General features: G+C 38.9%; 2 protein-coding genes and 1 long non-coding RNA gene across 3 annotated transcripts; all 3 read left to right on the top strand.

Annotated features, from left to right (window-relative positions):
• The first annotated feature begins 5,304 nt into the window (after positions 1 to 5,304).
• On the top strand, positions 5,305 to 6,539 carry LOC120293864. The gene is made up of 3 exons (XM_039313640.1): positions 5,305 to 5,493; positions 5,540 to 6,460; positions 6,513 to 6,539. The coding sequence occupies exons 1-3, from the start codon at positions 5,305 to 5,307 to the stop codon at positions 6,537 to 6,539; spliced, it is 1,137 nt and encodes a 378-aa protein (XP_039169574.1).
• Positions 6,540 to 14,606: 8,067 nt separating this feature from the next.
• Positions 14,607 to 17,603, top strand: LOC120286174. The gene is made up of 3 exons (XM_039312337.1): positions 14,607 to 14,793; positions 15,682 to 17,247; positions 17,345 to 17,603. The coding sequence occupies exon 2, from the start codon at positions 15,697 to 15,699 to the stop codon at positions 17,101 to 17,103; it is 1,407 nt and encodes a 468-aa protein (XP_039168271.1). The 5' UTR covers positions 14,607 to 14,793; positions 15,682 to 15,696; the 3' UTR covers positions 17,104 to 17,247; positions 17,345 to 17,603.
• On the top strand, positions 17,598 to 19,570 carry LOC104444969. The gene is made up of 3 exons (XR_005551025.1): positions 17,598 to 17,686; positions 18,233 to 18,720; positions 19,530 to 19,570. It is a non-coding gene; the product is annotated as an uncharacterized LOC104444969 (long non-coding RNA).
• Positions 19,571 to 26,810: the final 7,240 nt, after the last annotated feature.

Below are 26,810 nucleotides of genomic sequence, written 5' to 3'. Positions count from 1 at the left end.
TCATTGAAGAACAGTTAAGAAAGTAAAACCAACTCGAAGCATGATGAGAATCATGAGAAGGTCACTCAAGTTGCAGGAGAAAGAGATGACCAATTCTATCGTGCATCACATGTCAGATGTAATAAGGCAAATGGTTATCAATGTTTGTGCACGATGCCACTCCAGAGGATCAAATTTGCAATCCCAAGTACCAATTTCTGCAAATTGTTTTTTGCATAGCATCACTGTTTTGCTTTGCGTGTTCAATTCACATGTTCGAATTCCCATCTGCTTTGTATTTTTTCTTATAAAAAAGCATGTGCCTACTGATAACTTGTATTCTCTTATGTGATGAGTAAGTCCAAACTAGGAAAAAGCAAAGCATGTGCCTATTGATTACTTGTATTCTTTTACGTGATGAGTAAGTCCAAACTAGGAAAATTAATCTTTGGCCTTTCATAGTTCGCAAATTCTCTAGGTTGATATTAACTTTTCATACCAATAAAATAAGGAACCCCATGCCCTAAATAAAATAAAAACTAACCTTTCTCGAACAAATTTTAGCATCAGAAATAAAAAAAATTATGTGGCTAGTAGCTTTTCATTACAAGTAACGTTGATGTGTGACAGGTAATTCAAATTTTTATATATAAAATAATTTTGTATGCATGTACATATCAAAAAAATTTTGACTCGCGCGAGGAACTTATTATAGCTGGTTACATTTGAATGAAGTTGTCTGAGCATTGGTTTGGCTGCATATGGCAGATAAATGAGTGTGAACCAGAGAAAAATAGCTCAAGACTGTCGGAAAGCTAAAATACGTGCGTGCCACTGGAACCACGCCATATATTTTCGTCGGACACGAAGTCAACGAAACGTACACAAGAGACGCAACTTTCAAAAGAACGCGGACATTAATTTTCACAACCGTTCACATATGGACGCGTGCTGATGAACAGAACGTGCCCTGCAAATTTGACGTAGACCATGGAAACAAGAAAGTAGAAAAGAAAAAATTGAAGGAAGATCAAAATCCCAAAAAGACACAAAAGAAAAACCGATCGTATACAAACTGGCAAGATTCAATTTCAACATAGTGCAAGCGGTCTCCCTATGTCTCGCTCGCCCCAACACCGTGTACGTTTGTGATTCGGTCACTCTTCCACCTTTAGGCGTCGTGAAATTTCACTTTTGTCTGCTTCTTCCTCGTGCTGCCATCAAGTTCTCTCTCAATTTCTATGTATGTGAGTACGAGCAACGATAGTTGGTTGAAGAATTCTGGGCGTTTCAATTATTTCAAGTCCTTTCCCTCATTTTTATAGTCATGGTGTTTCCGAGTGAGTAACTGGGCTTTCCGTAGATGAAAAAATTGAGTAAAAATCACATGAATATAATTTTTCAAAATTTTTCCTAATTTGATGAATTGAAAACATCAGCTCACAGGCTTTTTGGAGGTGTCAAAATTAACACAATAGGACATTCGACAAAAAAGTTATGCCCACTAAAAGTTTGACTAAATTTGTGTAAAAATCACATGAATATAATTTTTTAAAATTTTCCCTATCTCGTGAATTGAAAAGATTTTGTAGGTGCAAAAATCAAGTTAATGGAATGCTTAATGGAAAAGTTAGCCCTGGAAGAATAATAATATTCTCCCAATTCCGAGTCCCTACTCACAGATGTGACGGGCACTATCCAGTAAGTCGTCATGTCGGCCAGTCCTCAACCACTAAGAGGGCGAGGAAGAGCGGCAGTGATGGCAACGGCTCCGAGCCATCGGTTCTGCTTATGGGAGGAGCCAGTCAAATTTAAGCTCATCTAGAGTGAAAGTGCAGAAATCGTGGTCCTCGAAAGGTTGCTCAAATTCCGCATTGGGAAGAGCCTAGACCCTTTGATCCACATGCCCACATTATCTCATTTCAGAATTCCATCAAGCTTGACTTCATCCGCAACAAGTCGCAATGCCGAATAAGATTAGGAAGATGAAGCGCAAGTTCGTGAAAGGGATTATGAGCAGGGGATTGGAGAAGAAGCCCCGCGATCGAAAAGTCTTCGAGCTTCCGCGGGTCCTCTGGCAGGAAGGATGGCAGCGATGAAGTATTGCTCGCGTGCTTGAAGGGGGCAAGCATGCTGCTACCCTGTCCAAGTCGCTGGAGGAAGAGATCAAGGAGAGCGATTTGGCCAGCATGTCTTCTCTATAACGGAATGGGTCTTGATGAAGAGGTTTTGAGAGTTGGTATGCGAGAGTTTTCTAACGGCGGAGCTGCACATGACGTTGTTAGAGCGGCCTGACAAACTACCTAGCCAAATTGTTCATGGATGGGCACGTCGGGCAAAGCTGACAGGAAAATAGTCATAATATTAACTTCTCGTATCATTTTAACATCAGAAATAACAAAATTTATGTGACTTGTAACTTTTCTATCTACAAGTAATGTGCATGTGTAATATCTAAGTCTTCTATATATGTGCGTGTGCGTGTGTGTTAAAGTAATTTTGAGGTTATGTATATGTTGGTACCTTTTTATTCTGTGGAGTGAGTTTTATTAAGACTCAAGGGAGAAACTTGTTATAGGCGGTCAAAATAGGATACGGTCGGAGATCCATACGAGAAGCCGCGAACTAGCCAACAAGTTTTTATCCATTAGTGTGAAAATATAAATTTATTTTCTGCATTATTTCCTCATTTGAAAAATGCAAAGATGACAAACGAATGATCTGACTTTTGGTTTAATTTTTGCAATTGATCACCATCATTATTTTTTCATGTACTGAAACATGTAATTTATTTTTCTCGGACACGAAGCAATGGGATCAACAGAAGAGCTGTAACTTTGAAAAGAGCATGTTCTTTAATTTTCGCAATTATTCGCGTATGCACGTGTCAATCAATTAAAATGCTAATTATTATAAAAATATAAAATAGAAAAAAAGAGAGCAAAATATAGATAAATAAATGGACTAATAAATAATAAACAAATTTGCAAACAAAATAATCGTGTTAAGAAGGAGCTTCTCCGGTTCTCGGCTTACAAGATAAAATTTCGTTCAACCCATTAAAGCTCGTCAAGCCCGCCATCTCCAACCCATATTATTCACCAATTAGGCCCCAGAAGCAGCCGCCCTAACCAGCCCAGTCAACACGCTAAAACCCCTGCCCTTCAAACATAAGGCCCATGAAAAGAGACAGCCCCATTCTTAAGCCTGGCCTTTCTCTGCCCTTGTCACCTTTCCCTCTCTCTCTCTCTCTCTCTCTCTCTCTCTCACTGCGGTGGACTTTGAGCAGAGAGACGGAGATAGGAGCGGCGTGAGAGGAGTGAGCGAAGCACCATGAGTCATAGGGGCCGGTAACTGATGTTGGGGTGGCGGTCCTTGCCCTTGTTTTTTTTTTCCCCTTCTCTTTTGTATTTTTTAAATGCATTTTTATCTTATAATTTTATTAAATTAAAATTTTGGTTAAAATTAGGAATTAAGCTAAAAAAAAAGGGTTGTTTTAGTCTTATCTTTCATGTTTTCATAAGGTTAATGGCACTAGGAGAGAGAATTTTTTTTTTTTTTTAAAACAACAAGCATTTCCCGTTAGTCTAATTGAATGGAGTTAAAAAAACAGAGACTCTATAGTACCAATTTGACGAGTTTTAATATTTGATTGCATTATAGCTACTCGTGAGTAATATTCTTTATGTGATTAGTAACTCCAAACTAGAAAAATTAAACTTCGACCTTTCAATAGTTAGCAAATTCTCTATTTTAGTATTAACTTTATTACCAATGAATCAATTTTAACCCCATCTCCTAAAGAAAAAATTGAGCATTTTCTCAACAAATTTTAGCATCATAAATAAATTTATTTTATGTGGGTAGTAACTTTCATTCCAAGTAATTTTGAATGCATGTAAATGTCGGCAACTTTTTATTCAATGGAAATAGTTAATTCAGACTCACGTGAGAAACTTGTTATAACCGGTTACAATTGGAATAAGTTATCTGAGTTCAGGTTTGAGTACACAAAAAAGATGTACTGGATCCGACAAGAGTGGTTGGATAATGTGAAAAGGAGAGGAGTAGCTCCGAAACCGACGAAACAAACGAAAGAGCCGTAACTTTGAAAAGAACGCGTTCGCAGCGTACTTTTGCTTTCGCAACCATTCGCCTATGTACGCGTGCGAGTGAACGAAACGGGCCCTGCCAATTTGACGGAGGCCGCGGGAAAAAAGACACATTAAACAATGTTGGCCTTGGCCAAAACAGAAAGAAGCAAAAAAGAAACACAGCACCTGTGTATAAACCAGCGAAATTCAAGCACCTCTACAAGAAGAGCTCTCTCTTTCTCTCTCGCTCGCTCTCCCCGACTCTCTGTAAGTTGGTGATCTGATTGATTGCTCTTCCCTCTTCAGGTGTCGTGCCACGAGAAATTTCGCTTAACTCGGCTTCTTCTTCATGCTACTATCAGTTCTTTCTCTAGTCTCTCTCTCAACTTCTATGGATGTGAATATGAGCGACGAAAGTTGGTTGAGGAATTCTGGGCGTTTCAATTATTTCAAGCGCTTTCCTCATTTTTGTAGTCATGTTGGTTTTGAGTGGTTAGCTGCAATTCTAGATACTCTGGATTGCTCTCAAGAAGCAAGCTAGTGTCCAACGTTGAAGGGAATTTATGCGTATAAGAGAATTCCTAATTAGAGAACATTAGAGACAATATTAGATCTTGAGTATATCATTTGTTTCGGTATTTGCTGAATAGCAGATTTTCATGTTAGATTAATATAGCTAATTCTATTTATTTCCTATACCTATTGGTTGGGGATAAATGCCCCTAAATAAACAATTATTGTGTAAAGATGTAGCCTTTGACTAAATTCCGTGTTCCTTTCTCTTGAAGAACCCGGACCATTTATATATAGGTAGCAATCTCATTTAATTGTGACCTCAAAATATTGAATTTCATTTTTTGTTCAAGATATTTCAACTTCTATCTCTGTTCAATTGAAGGTCAACTTAATTATCAGTCTTATGAATTGGAGCTCTCATAACACTGTGTATATATTCATAGTGGGAAAAAAGCTTCCTTAAGTTGTGTAGACCCATAAAAAATTCTGGTGAAACTCCCTTGTTTTTGATGGAGGGACATTAGAGTGAATGCCAATTGCGTGACATTTCAGTGCAGGGGTTTAATTATTGCTTAGCAAAGGTTTTAAGGCAAAATGTGGGGCTAAACCTTACTTGCATATACTGCAAGACATGGGTTATGTTATCAATAACTTGACTATTGAAAGGAAAATTTAATTCGCTCTTCTTTTGTGTGTATAGGCCAAGGAATTAGACATGGTCAGAAAGAGAGATCGATTTTGGGAATATGTAGAGCCTCTGGATGGCAAATTTAAGTGCAAGTTTTGCGATAGAAAGTTTGCTGGTGGTATTCCGAGAGTTAAATCACATTTATCTGGAATTAAAGGCGGTGGTATAGATATATGCACCAAGGTCCCTGAAGATGTTCAAATTGCTGCTACTGAGGCAAGTCCTGGTCTTAATTAAAGAGCGAAGGCTGAAGCCTGTTCAGGTAAGACCGAAGAGACCTCACTTAAAATGCATCAGTAAGGACGACGTCATGCTGGATAAATTGCTTGTTAAGTTCATCCTCTTTAATGGTGATGATGTCGACATTGTGCGGAGGCCATCCTTCATTGAATTTGTGAATGCTGTGGCTAAACATGGTTCTCATTATAAGTTGCCACATCGTTCGGTAGTCAAAACAAAGTTAGTGCCTGATTTGCAAGAGGAAATTGGAGAGTATGTGGCAAATGTGAAGAAATCATGGGTTAGAACTGGCTGCACACTCATCATTAATGTTTGGCGGCGTGAGAAGAGATCCTTCATGTATATCTTTGCTTCTTCTATTGAAGGGGTGGTCCTATTGAATGCGTTGGAGATTCCCAATGATGAGTTTACCTCAGATTTGGTGGAAGAGATTTCAAATTTTGTCACTCAAGAAAATGGGGCCAACAACTTCGTGCAGTACATAACCGATACTGATCCAAGAGAAGAAATCTTTTTTGATATTATGCCAAATGACGACCTTTCCCATGTGTACAAGACTACATGCGTTGGCCATAAAATACAATTACTCTTCGAGGATATATATTGTGAAATCTCTTGGATTCGAAAGGCATTTGATCAAGCGAGAGCAGTTGTCACTAAGATTCACAAGCATGATGGCATCTTATCATCGATGAAGCAGTCCACAAACTACTGGCGGTTGGAACAATCATCAACAACAACAAATTTTTTCTCACACTATTATATGCTTCAATTAATCATGAGGCTTGAAACTGAGCTGCGATTGCTTGTTTCATCATCTGAGTGGCTTTCGTTGGGTTTAGAGAAGGATTATTCAGGCATAGAAGTGGGTGAAATCATTCGCAGTTCCGAATTTTGGCCTGAAGGGAAAGAAGTCCTGCATGCTTTAGAACCGATATTTCGGGTACTCTGTCTACTTGATGGCTCCGGCGCTACTTTTGGGTTCTTGTATGCAGCCGTGGAAGTGGCAGATGAGGCTATAAGACTAATCTTCCTAAGTATAGTTATTTACGGGCACGATTTGAGAGATGGCGGGATAATTTCATTCGTCCAATACATGCTGCTGCTGCTTTTCTCAACCCTGCTTACATGTGTGGCGAGAAGTTCATAGAGAATGATGAAATGAAAGATGGCATGAATTTCATTTTGGAAAAATTGGTAGGTGTTGAAGAAAAGAAAAAATTTGTGCAAGAAATGCTGCTCTATCGTAACAAAGTGCCAAAGTTGTTCACTAGTATAGCAAAGACAATGTTAGGAACATCTCACCCTTGTAAGCATCTATTCTTTAATCAATTAACCGTGTTGATTTAATTTCAGATTTAATTTATTTTCAATGTGAAAATTGTATACTAATAGTGTTGCTTGTAAAGGTGACTGGTGGGACTATTGCGGTGATGTCCTTCCTGTATTGAAGAAGTATGCAAGTCAAATCCTAAGCCAACCCTGCAGCACTTCGTTCTGCTGGCAGAGTTTGATTCAACGACCCTGCAGCACTTGGTTCCGCTGGCAGAGTTTGAGTGCATTTGAAACTGCTCAAACTGAGAAGTGGGAGCCATTCATGCCTGCAGTGATGGACGATTATCTATATTTGAGGACAAATGCGTTACTGATGCAGAATTTCAACACCATGAAAGAAAAAATTAGGAAGCCACTTGATCTTGAGAAACTCGGTGAACTTACTGATTTCACAGAGTTTATGAATGAGAATTTCACTCGTGATCTACTGAATGAGACCAAAGTTCCTTTATTAGATGGAAAGCGAAAGTGTTGGTAAGAATCTTTTTGGTTGAGACACTTTAGAGATATTGCGATTTAAATGCATGCCAAGCTGATTCACCAACAAAGCAGGATGATTTACTTGAGTTAGAATCAAATATGACAGTGGTGAATGATAATATCACTGAGAATGTTTCTGCATTTTTTTATTGATCTTCCGCAGGAATTCACCTTTAGTTTATTTGCAACACTGTTTGAATTCGTGAATTCATACCAAGTAGATCTATGTATTTATGACAGAGATAGGGACGTTGGCATCATTTCTTTTTATCATGAGTATGGGTATCTGTACTTCATCTCCGTACTTCGAAGACTAACTGAGATTAATGTGTTCAAGCTAGTGATTGCTAAAAGGTCATGGGTTTTGATAGTCAATTGAATCCAATTATTATGGTAATCCGAATGACCTGCTAGAATGATTTGGCCCCCAGCGTGATTTTGTTTTTTGCAAGACTGCTGTTTGGCGAGAAGGCTGTCCTTATAGTGGGCGTACTAGGCACTATCTTCTGCAGTGTTAATGTCTCTCGATGAATCCTTAAATTCGTCTTTCTATTAACAGGTCTGCATTGGTGAGTAAAGACGGTGAGAGTGAAAAGCACTTACGTCTTTCAATTTATAACTAAACTACCATTGATACGATTTAAAGGTGACAGGATTAAAGGTTGGAGAGGAACTCCTATTCATGTCATCTTGGTAGATTCCAGTACAGGTAGGGTTGTGCAATCTGGACTCTTGTCAATGCTAAAGTTGATGGTGACAATGATTGGAGGTGACTTTGATGACAAAGCTGGTAAAAATTGGACTAGAGAGTTCTTTCGGAGCAATGAACTAAAGGGGCGAGAAGGGAATATGCCAAGAGTGATCTCTCTGTGACCCTCGAAAAAGGGCTTGGGGACATTGGGTGCTATCACTTTCAATGATGTATCAAGCTGGACGAGTAGTGGAAAATTCAGGCTTGGAGTCAAAACTGCGTTGGGTTGGTGTGAGGGAATCCGTGTCCTTGAGGGCACATCTAATGCCTTCACTGTGGAAGATGGTGAGTCATTCAAATTTAAATTCTTGATGACAGCTTTTATGTTCTTTTTTCGTTGGCCTTCACTGTTGGGGATGTTAAGTCATGATTCAGGTTTAGACACTTTTCTGTTCTTTCTTTTCTTGACACGTCTGGAACCACATAATAAGATACATAGACTAGGCTAAGAGACTTGCAACAGCAGTATCGTGTTTAATCAGAATCTAGTATGCTTTGGTTTTTTAAAGCAATTTTAGAGCAGAGCAGACTCTGTAGTTGTCTGAATTTCAGGTTTGGTTGCTGTTTGCGGAATCCATAATCCTAGAAATGGGTACCTTGGAAAGAACAACAAAAAATTGCTTGTCTGAATTTCATAATTCAGTAAAGTTGAACTCGTGAAACCTACTCATAACAAACAAAATAGATTTGGTGTTTGTAGTGCGCTTTCCAAATCAGTTGTGTTAGCAATAAGTTTTGAAAATCGAAGCACTTTTACAGCGTTTATGGCCATGGGATTGATGGTGACTTTTACTTAGAAGAAGCTGTCTTTTGAGCTCGCCTGAGATTTTAGTAAACTTTAATTGTCATTTGGCTTGTTAGATATGTTATGATGTGTACGGATTTGATTTTATTAAAGTAAGAGAATGTGGTGTTCAACTTTAAATTGTGCTTAGTTGTATCAGTATGGTGATGACGCACCGAAATCTATGTCAATGCATTAAATATGGCCCTTTTTTTTTTGGTTACTTTGCATCATAAAATATGATTTCTCTATTTGTATTTTCTTTGCTTATTGGTTACATAACTTTGGATGGGAAATATCTTTGGAAACTTTGTCACTGTAGAATTTTGTGAGACCGTTGTTAATTGATTCAAAACTTGAATTGTTAGATTAAAGCAATGACTTTTATTTAGATATTGTAGCCCTCCCCCTCATGCATAAGTTGGAATTAATCTTTGGACAAGCAAAGAAGGGGCTTGAAGTGATTCATACACGGGACCTAAGGCTTCAATATCATGTGAAATTTTGTGAGATCAAAGCCAATTGATCTAAACGTTTAAGTTATTTAATGAATGTATGGTTAATTTTGAAACACTGTAATCTTATCCATTTACTTTTTTGATGCATACAAACAACTAGATATATGAGTTATTCTTACCTTTTACCAAAAAAAAAAAAAAACAACTAGATATATGAGTTATGGTGTCCAATCATTTGAATTGATCAGTAAGAATTTTCTTGAGAACATTTTTTTCTTTTTAATCACAGGTTGGGATGACTAGAACTAAATATTGGTATTGGGCCGTTTGCAGAAAGATCTGATGAAGAGGTAGTGAGCAATTTAAGGATTTTTTTTTCTCATCGTCGGACTGTGATCCTGTCCATAGTTGCGTCGTTTTCTTGTTAGATACTGACATTCTGTATGGCTTCCCAGAATCAGAAAAAATCGGTCGATCATGTGTTAGCATAGTGTCAAGGACATTGTCACCAATAGTGTCCCTCCTTGCAGCCACCGGGAATACCTTGATTACGTGGTTACTCAATAGTTTTAATGGCCCAACTTGACATTATATACCAAAAGACTGAATATCGTCTACGTAAATTAGTTGATGGTCATTTTGGAAGGGTTGGCCCTTTATGTCACATTTGGCAATCTGAATAGCACTTATTCTGTGCAGCATGTAGAAGACAGTATATAACCTATCCTAGCTTGCAAAAGAACGTACCACTTTGAGTTCCCGGCAATAATTGCATGTCATTTCCTTCACCATGTTACGTGGCACTAACAGTTATGTTTAACCTTCTTGTTTGTCTTGCTGATGCCCATTTCCTTTTCTCTCGAACTAGGAACAGGCTTCATTATCCTCAATCAACTGACGTGGATGACTAGGAAGTGTAGAACGGGCTTATAAGTTGAACCCTCATCAATGGAAGTCGTAAAGCATTAATCGTGGTCAAGGCCACATTGCTGATTTGGGAATGTGTCTCCCGTGGTGAGCAGGAGCTTCGGTGCTGCACAATAAATTGCTTGCAGCAGAGTAAATGATGTAGTTTCAGTCCCTGCCGGTACTTCTTGCCACACCTGCTTGCAGATTATTTCAGAGAAAACAACACTGGAGGATTTGACATACTCTCCTGAGGTTGTGGCGACGTCAGTGAAGGCTGTGCAACTTGCCTGAGATCTTGCTGGTGGATTGCGGCGGATGGCAACAGTGGGGCTGTTGTGGTAGAGCAAGTGTTGGGTGTGTGCTTTATTAGCTAGGGTTTGGATATGTAGGTGAAAACTCATAAATATTGTTTTTATTTTCCATTGCTAATTATACTTGCAGACATTCACAAGTTTATGTCTAATCAGAGGACGGAAATGTCCCCTGTTCTTGAAAGGTAAAGAAGGATGTTGTCAAAGAACCTGACCCAATTTGAATGCTGATTGATCCTACACTCTCATTCGAGGAGAAAACTCCACTGAAGAGGCATTTGATCAGTTTAAGGATGCTTACACTTCGGATCTAACAGTCTTTTGCCTATGTCGTACCTTTCAATTTCTTTTGCATTTTTTTTCCTATCCAAAAATCATAAAGAACACTTCAACCCTTGCTGATCAGACTAGTTTTCCAAAGGAACTTTATTTCTTATCATCTATTTTATTTATTATTTACTTTTCATTTTCCTTTCTCATTCGGTTCCTCGTCTCAAAATGCACTGAACCTCTTCCTCTCTCCTTTCTTTTTTTTTCATTCCACAGGCCCAAACACCTTGAATCTACTGTACAGTCCTATGTTCTCCATTGAGAAGAATCAAACATCATCCTCTTCATTCTAATGCCATGCCCATGCGTTCCAAAGCTAATGATATTATTATGTGTTAAGCTCCATTTATTTTACGCACAAACTCCCGTTTTTGTTCATTCATGGTATGCAAACACATTTGGCATTCATTCACAGTAAAAGCACTATAAACTCTTACATTCAGAATTCACCATTAAGTTAGCAAAAAGCAATCAGGAAATCATGAACAGAGCATGCTTTAATTCAGAAATGACAATTCAAACATTGAAATCAAGCTCAGTTTCATTTGGGATTGGCAGAATACATCAGAGTAAAACTTATTTCGTATGAGTGATTCTCGGCTATTGAACTAAACTGAAACTTAGAAGTCAATGAGCTGCAACACGGACGACTACTGGACGAAGGGAAACCAAATTCAAACAAAACTTATTTGATAGAAACAAACAAACAAATTAGAACACCGAACTCAATCTCGGTAAGATTTGAACCTGAACAGACACTAACATCGTTCAAGAATTTCATCGAACACAGGATATACATTTTCAGTCCAATGTTCCAGATCCCAGAGAATATCAAAGGATTCAGAGCAGTTAAACCGAAACATTATTAAAGCAGATTCCCTTAAAAAATAAATCCTCAATTAAAGCCTATTTTCGCACAAAACACACCTAAAGTCTCGGCCTCTGTTATGTGTGAAGAATAACCGAAACAGTGCATCGATCATTTACCATAGTGAGGAGCGCGTACCGGTCATGATGGTTTGCTCAACTAACAAGAGGAAGTCCTGGAAGTCTCTCCGTTGAAAATCAATACCCGCGAAGGAGCTTCACACGAGAATGAACTGCTTTGAGCTCCTCGACCAATATACAGAGCTCAACAGAGCAAGATGAGGAGCGCCCAATGGTGTGGACCGGCGGTGGCGGGGACGTCAGAAGGCGATGGAAGAGGATAATCGTCCACGAAATGTCCAGAACTCGAGCATGAATTCTCCTTTCGGTATTGACCGAATTGAAGCCCCCTTTTTTTTATTATATTCTTTCGTTTTCTCTTAATCTTTATTTGTTAATTATTGGTGATTTATAATCTATTATGTACGTTCTTTATTTCATTTTATTTTATGATATTAATTTTTACAAAAAAATGTATATTCGATTTGTTGGTAAAGATTCAGATGTCATCGGTTCCTTTCAATTGGACAATCTGCCTAACATGTCAATTATGGCCATATTTGATTTCCTAGGTACATATGGGTTTGAATTTTTTTAGCATAGCATCATTCATTTGCTTCACATTTTCAATTCACATGTTCGAAGTCCCACCTGCGTGGCACTTTCTTCAAATGAAAAACTTATGCGTACTGATAATTAGTATTCTTCTACGTGATAAATAACTCAAAACTACCCAAATTTATGTTCGAACTTTCAAAAGTTAGCAAAATTTCTATATTGGTATTACCTTTTCATACGATAAAGTAAGTTTGACCCTATGTCTTGAATGAAAAAAATGAACTCTGAAGTAAATATTAATTTCTCAATAAATTCTAGCATAGGTATAACAAATTTGTGTGGCTATAGTTACTTTTCATCTACAAGTAATGTCCATGCGTGATGAGTAGTGTGTGCGTATACATATTAAAAATATGTGTATATGTTGTAACTTTTTATTCGATGGAGTAATTTTTATGCAACTCATGTGAGAAATTTGTTATACTCGGTTAAAATTGGATACGGATGGATGCCCCTAAAAGAAGCCACGAAATTGCCAACCAGTTTTCATCAATAAGTCTGAAAATTTAAAGTAGATTTTGTATTTTTCTCGTTCGAAAAATGCAAAGATGAAAAGTGATTATGGTGCATTTATTTGCGATAAATTTCATGACAAAAGAAATGTTTTGCGTGAATTTTTTTTTTTTTTTTTTAAGGAAAATTGTCAGCCTTGTTTTATTAGCCGGTATATTGAAAAGCATGCAAAACTGTATCGTAAAATAGAAAGTGAAGAAACTGATTAGTTTTCGTGAATAGATGCTTGTCATGTTTGGCATCCTTAATTCATAACTGAGACTCTATTTTCCTAATCTTTGTATGTGTTTTCCTTAGACAAAAATATTTTTCTATTGATTAACCCTTTCAAAAGAAATAAATGCACGAAAGTTTGGAAAATTAATTAGCGATTAATTTTTTAGAAGCAGCTATTTTAAGCTATGGATTCGTGCCCTTCAACTTATTGCCCTAATGTTGTTCGAATCGCAATTGTTATTTTCATGTATTGAAACACATCATATGCTTTTCTCGGACTCATAACAATTAAATAAAACCAAAGGGACGTACCTTTGAAAAGAAGGCGTACTTTTGTTTTCACAATAATTCGCGTATGCCCGCGTGCAAGTCAAAGAAACGTGCGTTGTCAACTTGATGCAGACCGTGGGAAAAAGCCAAAAAACAGCGCTTTGACTCACAGAACAACACTCCAAAAAGGAACAGAAAATAAAAAGAACATAGGATCTCTCAGTCTAGGCGGATCTTTTATCTATTTTTTCCTTTTGAACCTTTTAAGAATATGTTCAAATCTAATGACTAAAATTATATTTTCCTAATTCTTGTATCCATCTTTTTAGCCAAAAATATTTTTCTATAGATTAACCATTTCAAATCAAATAAATACATAAAGTTTGGAAAACTAATTAGTGATTAATCTTTTAGGAAGCAGCTGTACAAGTTATGGATTTAAATGTGCTCTTTAACTTATTGTCCTAATATTGTTCGAACCGCAATTGTTCTCTTTATGTATCTTTTTATGTTTTCTTTGGAACACATCATTTCTTTACAAGAACGCCTATGGTGCCTCCTCGGTTGGATAAGCGCTTCCTTGACGTCCAAAAAGCCAAAAAAAAAAGTAGAACATTGGAGGAGTTCGAACACTCGCAAAATAGACCAGGATCTAAGATCTCAACATTTGAAGATCGGAATGGTGGGTCCCCTCCATTAAGTGTTCGTGGTTTTATTTTCCTAATTTTTGTACGATTTTTTAGTCAAAAATACTTTTCTATTGACTAACCATTTCAAACAAAATAAATGTATAAAAGTTTGAAAAACTAATTAGCGATTAATCTTTTAGGAAGCAACTACACAAGTTGTGGATAAATGAAATTTCCCTAATCATCAAAAAAATAAAAAATAAACATAATTTCTTTTCCTCGGACTTGTAACAATTAAATAAACTTAAAAGACGTGTCTTTGATAAGAACGCGTACTTTTGTTTACGCAATAATTCGCATCGGCACGAAAGTCAAAGAAACGTGCCCTACCATACCAATTAGACGCAGACCGCGGGAAAAGGCAAGGACACAGAACGTCGACCCACTGAACAACACCCCCCAAAAAAAAAACCAAAAAAAGAAAAGAAAAGAAAAGAAAAAGGCACCTATATAAACAGGTTAAATTGAAGCACCTACTGCAAGCTCCCTCTCGTTCTCCCCACCACTGCATAAGTTCGTGATTTGGTCATTCTTCACCCTTCAGGTGCCGCACAGTGTGAGAGATTTCGCTTCCCTCTGCTTCCGATTCAGCGTAAGTTCGTGATTTCGTCGCTCTTCCCTCTTCAGGCTTCACGGCGCGGGAGAAATATCGCTCCTCTCTGCGTCTTCTTCGTGCTATAATCAGGTCACATCCTCTCTCTCTCTCTCAACTTCTGTGTATGTGAATATGAGCGACGATTAATAGGTTCTGGGCATTTCAATTATTTCAAGTCCTTTTCGTCATTTTGTAATCATGCTGTTTCTGAAGGGTTAGTTGCTAGTGTACAGCGTCGAAGTAAATTTTTGGATAGTAGATAATTTCTCGTTAGAGATATTATTTGATCTCGAGGGCATTATTTGTTTGATTATTTCCAAGATAAAAGGATTACTAATCCTTAACTTTTCGAGGAATCCTTCATCAGTGGTTGTGAATGACTGATTTTTTTTTTCAATCTTTTTGACCTTGGTTCCGTAGATAGCCGGGTCTCTTGGGTATAAATACCCCTCGATTCTAACTATGGTTGAGTAAAGTGGCCTTTGACTAATTTGTCTCTTCCATTCTTCTGAAGATCCCAAAATACAAAAATATAGTTAGCAATTCTTATTGAGTTTTGATCTCAAAGCAATGAATTTCATTTTTCAGTCAAGATAATGTTTTATTTCTGTTCAATTGAAAGTCAGCTTAGATATTAGTGTTATGATTTTAGCTCTCGTAGCAATATGTGTGTATACTAGAAGTGGTAAAAAAGCTTGCTTAGGTCTTGTCGACCCACCGACAATTCTGGTGAAACTCCCTTACTTTGATGAAGGAGGGACTTTAGCATGAATGTCAATTGCATGATATTTCATTGCAAGGGCTTTATTATTGCTCAGTGAAGATGTTAAGGGAGTATGTGGCCGCTAAACCTTAAAACCTACTTGCATAGATTGGAAGTCGTGGGTTATAGTTCTCGATGTTGTCAATAATGTGACTATCAATAACTTCATTCAAGTCCGTGGGAAAAAATTAATTGCTCTTCTTTTGTGTATATAGGCCGAGGAAGTAGACATGGTTAGAAAGAGAGATCAATTTTGGGATTGTGCAAAGAAAGAAGATGGCAAATTTATGTGCAATTTCTGCCACAAAACATTTCCCGGCGGTGTTTCAAGACTTAAGTCGCATTTATCTGGAATTAGAGGCGGTGGTATAGACATATGCACCGAGGTCTCTGAAGATGTTCGAGTTGCCGCTGCTGAAGCAATTTCTGCTAATCCTCACAAGAGAGCCAAGGCTGAAGCCTGTTCAGTTAAGACCGAGGAGACTTTGCCAAAAATGCTCATCAGTAAGGATGGCGTTTTACTGGATAAATTGCTCGCTAAGTTCATCCTGTTGAATGATCTCGATATTGATATTATGCGGAGGCCATCCTTCATTAACTATGTGAATGCCGTGGCTGAACATGGTTCTAGTTATAGGTTACCATGTTGTTCGGAAGTCAAAACAAAGTTAGTGCCTGATTTGAAAGAGGAAATTGGAGAGCAAGTGGCAAATGTGAAGAAATCATGGGTTAGAACTGGCTGTACACTCATTTCTGCTATTTCATGTGATGAGGATAGATGCTTCATTTATTTCCTTGCCTATTCTGCTGAAGGGATGGTACTATTGAAGACGTTGGAAATCCCCAAAGATGAGTTAACAACATGCGCTTTGCTGTGGGAGGCTGATGAGCAGGGTGATACTTTATATTCTATCTTTCAAGAAAGGGAATGCATTGTGCAGTACATAACTAACACTGCTCAGAAATTACGTAATGAGGATATCTTCATTAGCAATTATCCCAATTTGTACCAGACTAATTGCGTTGCCTTTGAAATACATGCACTCTTTAAGGATATTTACAATAATATCAAATGGATTAGAAAGGTATTTGATCAAGCAAAAGTGGTTGTCGCTAAAGTTCACAGGCATGATGATGGCATCTTGTTATCAATGAAGCAGTTGTTCACAAACAACTGGGAGTTGAAACAATCATCAACAACCAAATTTTACTCAAACTATTGTATGCTCCAATCAATCATGGGGGTTGAAAAAGAGCTGCAGTTGCTTGTTTCATCACCTGAGTGGCTTTCGTTGGGCTTTGAGAAGGATGAATCAGGCGTAGAAGTGGGTGAAATCCTTCACAGTTCTGAATTTTGGAGTGAAGGGAAAGAAGTCGCGCATGCCTTAGAACCGATATTTCAAGTACTATGTCTAGTTGATAGCTACAGTGCTACTTCTGGGTTCTTGTATGCAGCTGTGGAAATGGCGGAGGAGGCTATTAGACAAATATATGAGACTGATGTACATAAGTATCAGAGATTATGGGCATTTTCAAGCTACGGAAGAGTAATATCATTCATCCAATACATGCTGCTGCTGCTTTTCTTAACCCTGCTTACTTTTGTAGCGAGAAGTTTAAAGAGAACAATGCAATGAAACAGGGCATAGATTTCATATTGGAAAAATTGGTAGGTGGTCAAGAAAAGGCAAAATTTGTGCAAGATATGCTGCTCTATCGTAGGAAAGAGCCAAAGTTGTTCAATTGTACAGCAATGACGATGTCACAAACATCTCACCCTTGTAAGCATCTGTTTTATTATTTCACCGCATTGATTAAATTTCATAATTTATTCGTTTTCAATGTGCAAATTGTATACTAACGGTGTTGATTATAAAGGTGACTGGTGGGACTTTTGCGGTGATGACCTTCCTGTATTGAAGAAGTATGCAATTCAAATCCTAGGCCAACCCTGCAGCACTTCTTTCTGCAGGCTGACTTTGAGTGCATTAGAAAGTGCTCATACCGAGAAGATGAGCCCTTGCATGCCTGCAATGAAGGAGGATTATTCAAGGACAAATGCGTTACTGATGGAGAATTTCAACACAATGAAAGAAAAAATTAAAAAGCCACTTGACCTTGAGAAACTCGGTGAACTTACAGAGTTTATTAATGAGAATTTTACTCATGGCCTATTGAATGAGAACAAAGACCTTTATCAGATGGAAAGCTAAATTGTTGGTAAGAATCTTTGTTGAGACATTTTACGTATGATTGCTATTTAAATGCATGGCAAGATGATTTGTCACCAACAACGTGGGTTGATCTACTAGAGTTAGAATTAAATATGACGGTAGTGAATAAAAAGGTCACTGAGACATGTTTTTGGTTTTCATACTGATCTTCCACAAGAATTCATTTAAGTATATATGCGACACTGCTCAAATCAGTGAATTCGTACCAAGTATATTTGTATGTATTGATAATATTGACAGGGATGGCATCATTTCTTTTGATCGTAAGTACTGATATCTATGCTTCTTTTCCATACTTCAAAAGACTAAGTGAGATTGATATATTTGAGCTATTGATTACTAAAAGGCCGTAGGTTTTTATTGTCAATTGATTGCAATTTTTATCGTAATGTGAATGACCTGCTAGAATGATTTCATATGTTGGCTATGCCGTTGGCAAGAAAGCTGCCCTCATATTGTGTGTCCTGGGCGCCACTTTCTGCAATGCAGACTTCTATTGGGTTAATCGTTTAATTTTTATTTCTATTGACAGGTTTGCATTATCGAGGAAAGATGGTGAGAGGAAAAAGGATTTACGTCTTCATTTTATAAATGAACTACCATCAAGCCTAGTTAAAGGCAATGAGGTTAAGGGTGAGAGAGGGGCTCGTATTCATGTTGTCTTGGTAGATTCCAGGACAGGTAGTGTTGTGCAATCTGGACGCCCATCAAAGCTAGAGTTGACGGTGACGGTGATTGGAGGTGACTTTGACGGAGAAGCTGGCAAAAATTGGACTAGAGAGTTCTTTGAGAGCCATGAAAATAAAATAATGGGGCAGGAGGGGAAGATGCCGCTCTTGAATGGTGATCTCTCTGTGCTTCTCGATGAAGGTATGGGGACATTGGGAGCTATCACTTTTAATGACGTATCAATCGGGATAGGAAGTGGCAAATTCAGGCTTGGAGTCAAAACTAAGGAGGTTTATTGTGAAGGAATTCGTGTTTATGAGGGCACGTCCAATGCCTTCGCTGTGGAAGATGGTAAGTCATTTCAGTTTAGACACTTGATGACGTTATATTATATGCTTTTATGTTCTTTTTTCTTAGCCTTCGCTGTTGAAGATGTTGAATCATGATTCAGGATTAGAAACTTGACAGGCAATCACTTTTTTTGGTTCTTTTTTTCTTGACATGGCACATCTGGGCCCTATAATAAGATACAAAGACTGGCTTAAGAGACTTGCAACATCGGTATCTTGTTAAATCAAAGTCTGGTATGCCCGGATTTTTTTAAAAAAAATTTAGAGCAGAGCAGGCTCTGCAGTTGTCTGAATTTCAGGTTCGGTGGTTGTTTGCAGAATCCATAAATCTAAAAATGGGTATGCTTAAAATAAACAACAAAAAATGAGCAGACAGTGCTTTGCCTATCTTTATTTTCTAATTCGGTGAAGTTGAGCTCATGAAACCTATAACAAACAAAATAGATTAGGTGTTTCTAGTGTGCTTTCCGAACCAGTTGCGTCAGCAATAAGTTTTGAAAATGGAATCACCTTGACAGCATTCATGGCCATTGAATTCATGGTGACTATTGTTTAGAGGAAGCTAACTTTAAAACTTTAATTGTCATTTTAGCTTGTTAGATATGTTATGATGTGTCCGGATTTGATTTTATTAGAATAAGAGAATGTGGTATTCAACTTTAAATTGTGCTCAGCTGTATCAATACGATGATAACTCACTGAAATCTATGTCAATGCATTAAACATGGCCCATTTTGCTCTGCATCAGAAAATATGATTTCTCTATTTGTATTTTCTTTGTTCATTGCTCACATAACTTTGAAATGACAGTGCCGGCAGCCCCATTTCCTCCTCCAAGGCAGCTGCAGCGGCGGCAGCGGCAGCGGCACCGGCTGCAGCTGCTGCTGCGGCGGCTGCAGTGGCTGCTGCGGCGGCAGCGGCAGCGGCTGCAGCAGCGGCAGCTGTGGCGGCGGCTGCAGCTGCTGTGGCGGCAGCTGCAGCAGCTGCTGCTACCGCTGCCGCTGCAGCTGCTGCGGCGGCAGCGCCGCCACAGCTGCCGCCTCTGCCGCTGCTGCCACTGCCGCTGCTGCTGCTGCCACTGCAGCTGCTGCCGCTGCCCCCGCTGCCGCCGCTGCCACAGCCGCTGCGGCAGCAGCAGCAGCAGCGGCAGCGGCAGGAGCTGCGGCGGCAGCGGCTGCTGCTGCAGCGGCTGCAGCAACTGCATCTGCAGCGGCTGCAGCGGCTGCGGCGGCAGCAGCGGCAGCTGCGGCGGCTGCGGCGGCTGCAGCGGCAGTGGCTGCAGCGGCGGTGGCAGCTGCTGCTGCCGCCGCCACCGCTGCCGGGAGACTATCCACCTGTTTAGGCCACCAATGTGTTCAGAGATTATTGGTAAATTGCAAGACTTCTTCAGCAACAATCTGCAGGCATTGTGGAACAGTTGCTGGACGCTTCCCAGGTCGTTCTTGGTCTCATCCTGCACTTCATCATCATCATCATCATCCTCACGATCATCTTCTTGGCAGAGGTCGTTTTAGGCAGCCTCCATTCCAACACCTTCTGCTTTTCCTCTGCTTTACTCTGGGAGGTATCAGTGAGCCAGCTACTGGAGCCAGCAGCCGTTGCTGCCGGGCAATCAAAATCAGGGGAACGGCGGCATGGATGTCGCATCACCGCCATCGCCATCGTGGCCCAGTTTGGGCCAATACCCTTCTTCATCTTTGATTAACAAAAGTGGACATAAAATAATTTCCCGCGATTGTTTTTAGGCCTTTTTTTTAATTTATATGGCTCTCTCTTTGTAATCTTGCCTCTCGTTCTCATAGCAGATTGCACTGTAAAGGACAGAAGACAGGAAAAAAAAGAAAAAGAAAAAAGGTCCTGATGATTTGATTACGATGTGTCCCTTTAACTCTATTATCCACACGAGGATCAAACCGAAACATGTGGAAGCATGTCATCACTTTCTATGTTGTCTCCTCGATGCTTTACAGCCAAAAGTTTCATTCTCGATATTTTAGTAAAAGAAAGTTGTTCCCTTTCGGTAACAAATCCACGTTATCGTTTGGCTATCGTCGCGAGTGGGTGCCAACGGTTATGACATCTTCGGGAGCAGGCGTGCACCTGCGGAGTAGAAAAATCTCCAACGATTAATTTGTTTTTCTTTTCTAATATTGGAACACAAAAATCATTCACTTTTTACAAAACAAACACACCTTATTGAATAATTGGGATTTGGCAATATATACCATACAATACATGTGTCGAAATGACAGATCATGGAGAATCCACCATCCAAACTATGTGCATCCTTGTGATGGCCCAACTTGGCATTATATACCAAAAAACCGAGTATAGTCTATGCAAATTAGTTGATATTCATTTTTCTGGAGGTTAAATATACTCCAAGGTGACTAGGGAAGGGTTGGCCACTTATGTCACATTTTGCAATTTGAATTTGAAGCCTTTCTTCTGTGCAGCATGTATAAGACAACATATCATTTATCTTACCCTGCAAAAGAATGTACTATTTTGAGTTTCTCCGCAATAGTTGCAATATCATTTCCTTCATCATGTTACGTGGCATTACCAGTTATTTTTTACCTTCTTGTCTGTCTTGCTAAATACTGATGCCCATATCATTTCTCTCGAACTATATACAGATAACTAGATTCCCAATGGCACGTTATTCCCTCCAGCCAAGAGGACGCCATAAAGCTATTCATTGCCAGATTAAGAACGGCCTCCCCTGGTGAGCAAGAGCTTCGGTGATGCACAAGAAGCTGCTTGCAACAGAGTAAATGATGCAGTTTCGGGCCTTGCCAGTAGGGGGGGTGTCAATGGGTCGAGTCAGGTCGGGTTTTGTTGTTACCCGACCCGACCCGAAACACAATGGTCACACATTGTGACCCAAGCTAAACCGACCCAAAACACATTAGACCATCTAATGTGTTACTGGTCGGTTCGGGTCGGGTTGGCTTGCTGGGTTTCCCGCTTTTTTTTTTTTTTTTCACCTTTCTTTTCTCTTTCTCTGTTAGTGTCAATAAATGGTAGCAGTTCCTTGCACAAAAACCTATCTCCTAGTAACATGTTACATGTAAACTTTAAGGAACTCATCACTGATATAAAAATAAAAGCAGATTTTGAGTTTTAAGTTACATGTAGTTCATTGGCACAACATCCATTTTAGGTTCACAAATATCTTGATAACTCAGTCATCAATAAAGTCAACCCAAGTCTAACCTCTCTAAAAGTTTGTGCCATACCAGTCAATGTGATCTATGAATGCATACATGCATTCGTTCCTTGTCAAAGAGAACTACAATAAATTGAAATAATAACGTTGCCTAAGAATTAAAGACTACAGAAATGAAACCCAATATGAGCAAAGTCGCTTTCAGTAAATGTAGCTAGATGTGTTACACAAGCACGCATAAATGCGATCATGGACAAGAACAAACATACTGGTCAAGACTCAAGACTAAGCTGCCAACTGGAGTTATGGAGAGGGATTGTTCTCTAATTCCAGCCAGTGGGATGGGATTGGACGAAAGCTTACCTCAGTTTTGGTGCTGCATAACCTGCATGTTGGAATTCATGTTGGCGGAAGACGACTTACCTGATTTCGATGCGCAAACAGTAAATGGCCCCGGAATGAACGTTGAATTGCGAATAAATCACGAACAACACTTCCTCACGTTAGTCTGGATGCAATCACAAGGAAAACACCCGATTTCCATGGCGTAAATGTCGATTGTTCTTGCAAAAGTGAAATGGAATTCCTTTTTCTTCTTTGATGGAAATGGAGAGGAAATTTGGTGCGAATGAATTGCCAACCCATCCAACTGTTATGTTCGGGAGGCTTTTATATGTCTCCCTTCGTACCCCTCCATTAGTGACTTTCCATCGTAACGCATCAAGATGAAACGGTGTGTTCCGTTCGCACCCCATCATGGACACACCAGCTAAAGTACTACATCTCCCACTCGGACATGATGGGTTTGATAGCGCTCTATCAAGAATATAAGGCATTCAACATTTATCAATTTTACAAAACAATTCATACTGGCAAATAAGCCGTGCGACCAGTGAGTACACCTGCACTTGGGAGCTCTAATTATGCACTTGTTAGGGATGATATAATGGCTACAACCCCAAAAAGATATAAAGAATCGATGTCTCACAGTGCCCCAGACATATTTTGTTACATCAGTCCAAGTATACCCATCCCTTAAAGACTATACTTGACTATTCTCAAAACACAATGTATTTACAATTACATCCGCAATCACATAGGGCGATATAATTGGTCGACCAGTAAATACAGGTGATAAATGTAAAACAACAATAGTCTTCCTTCGCACTCATGTCTCTCTCAATTTCAGAACAACTGCTTTCCTAGACACGTCCCATAGGCCATATCCATTCATGACCGCCCGTAACATGCTAAAGTAGCAACATCGATCTTTCACTTTGAGAACATAGTCAGAAGTAACATAGGGCACAAAATTGAGGTAAAATACAAATTACCTCAAGGGCTCACACGATGAGTAAATAGGGATAATTTTACTCATCTTCCCTTATTGGTCGTACAATGCACATGTAGTATGAATTACATGCTATAGTGGATTACTCTTTCTATAAGAGTGTATGTCAATCATCAAATATATCCACCATACAGATCTTAGCCTAAACATAGTCACGTGCTTCTCACGTACTCATGTTTAGCCCGAGTGCTATATTAGCTCGCTTTCTATAGCGCCCAATTAAGTACTCACATCTGGCATCTTACAGACATACATGATTGTGGGACTATCATGTTCGGTCTTGTTATAAACCAATCACAGACCTCATCTTGACTCCAATCAATGCGACATATTTTATGTACATAACGTCTCATCTCAACGTTTATTTGTACATAACGTCTCATCTCAACGTGCTAACTATAGCACTTGAGGTGATTGCTCGTGTGAGTGAGCCAATCATTGCCTACTGACATACTTTTCAATAATATGTGTGTTTGTGCTAGTCTCATAGTGGATTTGTACTTATTGATAAAACATCAAATCACTAATAAACAAATAAGTACAATATATCTGTCCACAAATACATAAACCAATGATCCTCTACAATAACAGATATCACATTCTACGCAATCCTAGTGACATCCTATGGGTCAAGAATATGCTTGGCTCATTTAATTTATATAATACCTACCCCCAATAAATATTTTCTATTACTATTTTATTTAATAAAAAAAATAGTCTCTAGGAATAGCCTTCGTAAATGGATCAGCACCCATTCTGTTGGTTGAAATGTATTGCAGGATCACTTCTTTCTGCCCTATAATATCTCTGATAAAGTTATTCTTTATGTCAATGTGCTTTGTCATTCCATGATACTTGGGATCTTTCACATAGGCAATGGTAGCTTGACTATCGCAATAAACTGTCACCGGTCTTGGAACTTCAGTGACATTGGCTAAATTTTCCAAGAAACGTTTTAGCCATACTGCTTCTTGCACTGCGGCAGAACATGCAATAAATTCTGCCTCCATCGTAGACAAGGCCGTGCATGTCTGTTTCTTGCTATTCCAATAAATCGCACCTCCATTGAGCAAGAACGCATATCCAGAAGTCGATTTACGCTCATCCAGGTCTTCACCCCAATCGGCATCTAAATAACCCAATAGGCGTAAATCATTCCCTTGGTAACAAAGTCGATAGTCCATGGTTCCCTTCAAGTATCTCAAGATCCTCTTCACTGCTTTCCAGTGTGCTTGACCGGGATTTGATTGATATCGGCTCACCAATCCCACGGCATAGCATATGTCGGGTCTAGTACACATCATAGCATACATCAAACTTCCGACTGCACTAGCTTAAGGAACAATTTCCATCACTTTGATTTCTTCTGGAGTCTTAGGACAGATCTCAGTACTTAGGCCTTCACCTTGCATGACATGGGTATCAATGGGATTACAATGCTGCATATTGAAACGCTCAAGAATCTTCATAATATAAGACTCTTGTGATAAAGTAAGGAGTTTCCTTGATCGATATCTTTCAATCTTAACTCCTAATATATAAGCAGCCTCTCCCATGTCCTTCATCTTAAAATTGGAGGACAGCCATTCTTTTATGGTGATAACCAAAACCTTGTCATTTCCAACCAACAGAATATTGTCCACATAAAGTGATAAAATCACAAATTTATCTTTGGACCGCTTGACATATACACAGTGATCTTCTTCAATCATCGTGAAACCAAAAGTTATTATTGCTCGATGAAAATGAAGATACCACTGTCTAGATTATTGCTTAAGGCCATATATTGAGAGATGAAGCTTGCAAACTTTATGCTTTTGACCTTTAGTTATGAAACCTATTAGTTGTTTCATATAGATTTCCTCATCTAATTCTCCATTGAGAAATGCCGTCTTTACATCCATTTGATGTAATTCAAGGTCCAAATGTGTAACGATGGCTAGAATAAGGCGTATTGAGGCAAACCTTACAACTGGTGAAAAAGTTTCCTCATAGTCTATACCCTCTTGTTAAGTATAACATTTTGCCACAAGGCGAGCCTTATACTTTTCAATGGATCCATCCGCCCTACGCTTAATCTTAAAGACCCATTTGTTTCCAATGGCTTTACAATTATGTGGTAGATCAACCAAGTCCCAAACATGGTTTTCCCTCATTGACTCCATCTCATCTTCCAAAACTTTTCTCCATTCTTCCTTGTCAGAGGATGAGAGAGCCTCTTGAACAGTCTTAGGCTCGGCATCGTCATTTTGAGCAATCATAAATGCTTCCCCTTCAATCTCAAAACGACGACGGGGAATACTTTTACAATTACTTTTACGCAATTGAATTTCTCTTGAATTCAATTCATCAAGCGATGCAACACTCCCACTAGGTCTTGTATGTTGAGGTAAATTTTCATTTTCCTCTACAACATCAGTGGGTGTGTTATCAGGATCTTCCATCTCATATAATTGGAAGTCCTTATCAATCTCACCTCTATTAGGAAAATCGTTCTCCAAGAACGTGACATCTTATGACTCCATTTCGGTCACACTTCCATCAGCTTGTTCACCTATGAACACGTACCATTTGGAGTGTTCGGAATATTTTATAAAGATACATTTCTTCCCTCTAGGACCTAATTTTCCATGTTTATGGGAAGAATCATGAACATAAGTTGCACATCCCTATGGACGTAGACTACTCAAATCTAGTTTCCTACCAGTCCATAATTCATAAGGGGTGGAAGTGATCGATTTTGAGAGCACACGGTTAAGTATATAGGCAGCAGTCAATAACACATCTCCCCAATAGGAGATAGGTAAATTTGCTTGCGCCATCATAGACCTAACCATTTTCAATAGGGTTCTTTTCATTCTCTCAGCTACCCCATTTTGTTGTGGAGTACCAGGAATAGTCAATTGTCGTACAATTCCCTTTTCATCACAAAGAGTCTTGAATTGCTCCGATAGATACTCACATCCACGATCGGTTCTCAATGCCTTTATTGTTTTGTTTAACTGATTCTCTACCATCGCTATATATCGTCTAAAGCAGTCTAATGCTTCGACTTATGGGAGATCGAAAGACATAACCGAAACGTGTGAAGTCATCTATGAAAGTGATGAAATATGAGGCTCCATGCCTCGCCCTCACATTCAAAGGACCACAAATGTCAGAATGTATGAGATGCAATGGAAATTCAGCTCTAGTCCCTTTACTGAATGGTTTTCTAGTTACTTTTCCCACTAGACAATGTTCACATACAGATAGACTAACATTAGTGAGTGACCCTAAAAGGCCTTCTCTAGCTAATCTTTGCATTCTTTGCAATCCAATGTGACCTAATCTAGTATGCCAAGTACTTGCATCAATCTCAACATTGTTAGAAGACGCAATTAAAGAAAAACAACCATCAACATTAACATTGTACTAATCATAGTCAATGTCTAACACCATAAAACCATTCGATACATGACCTAAACCATAATAAACTATTCCATACAAAATATCAACACAATCACCATGGAAATTCAATACATAACCTAAGCTAAGAAGAACAACTACAGAAACCAAGTTTCGTCGA

The sequence above is a fragment of the Eucalyptus grandis genome, chromosome 5 (assembly GCF_016545825.1).
Source record: "Eucalyptus grandis isolate ANBG69807.140 chromosome 5, ASM1654582v1, whole genome shotgun sequence".
NCBI lineage: Eukaryota > Viridiplantae > Streptophyta > Magnoliopsida > Myrtales > Myrtaceae > Eucalyptus > Eucalyptus grandis.
Note: the sequence above shows the minus strand (reverse complement) of the source record. Positions and strands in the feature narration are given on the sequence as shown.

Excerpts from the sequence above, each read along its gene's own strand:
- LOC120293864 (XM_039313640.1), top strand. The coding sequence starts at position 5,305 with ATGGTCAGAAAGAGAGATCGATTTTGGGAATATGTAGAGCCTCTGGAT. Across the intron at positions 5,494-5,539 it reads TTCAAATTGCTGCTACTGAG|GTAAGACCGAAGAGACCTCA; the intron begins GCAAGTCCTGGT and ends AAGCCTGTTCAG. Across the intron at positions 6,461-6,512 it reads CTTTAGAACCGATATTTCGG|CCGTGGAAGTGGCAGATGAG; the intron begins GTACTCTGTCTA and ends TCTTGTATGCAG.
- LOC120286174 (XM_039312337.1), top strand. The coding sequence starts at position 15,697 with ATGGTTAGAAAGAGAGATCAATTTTGGGATTGTGCAAAGAAAGAAGAT.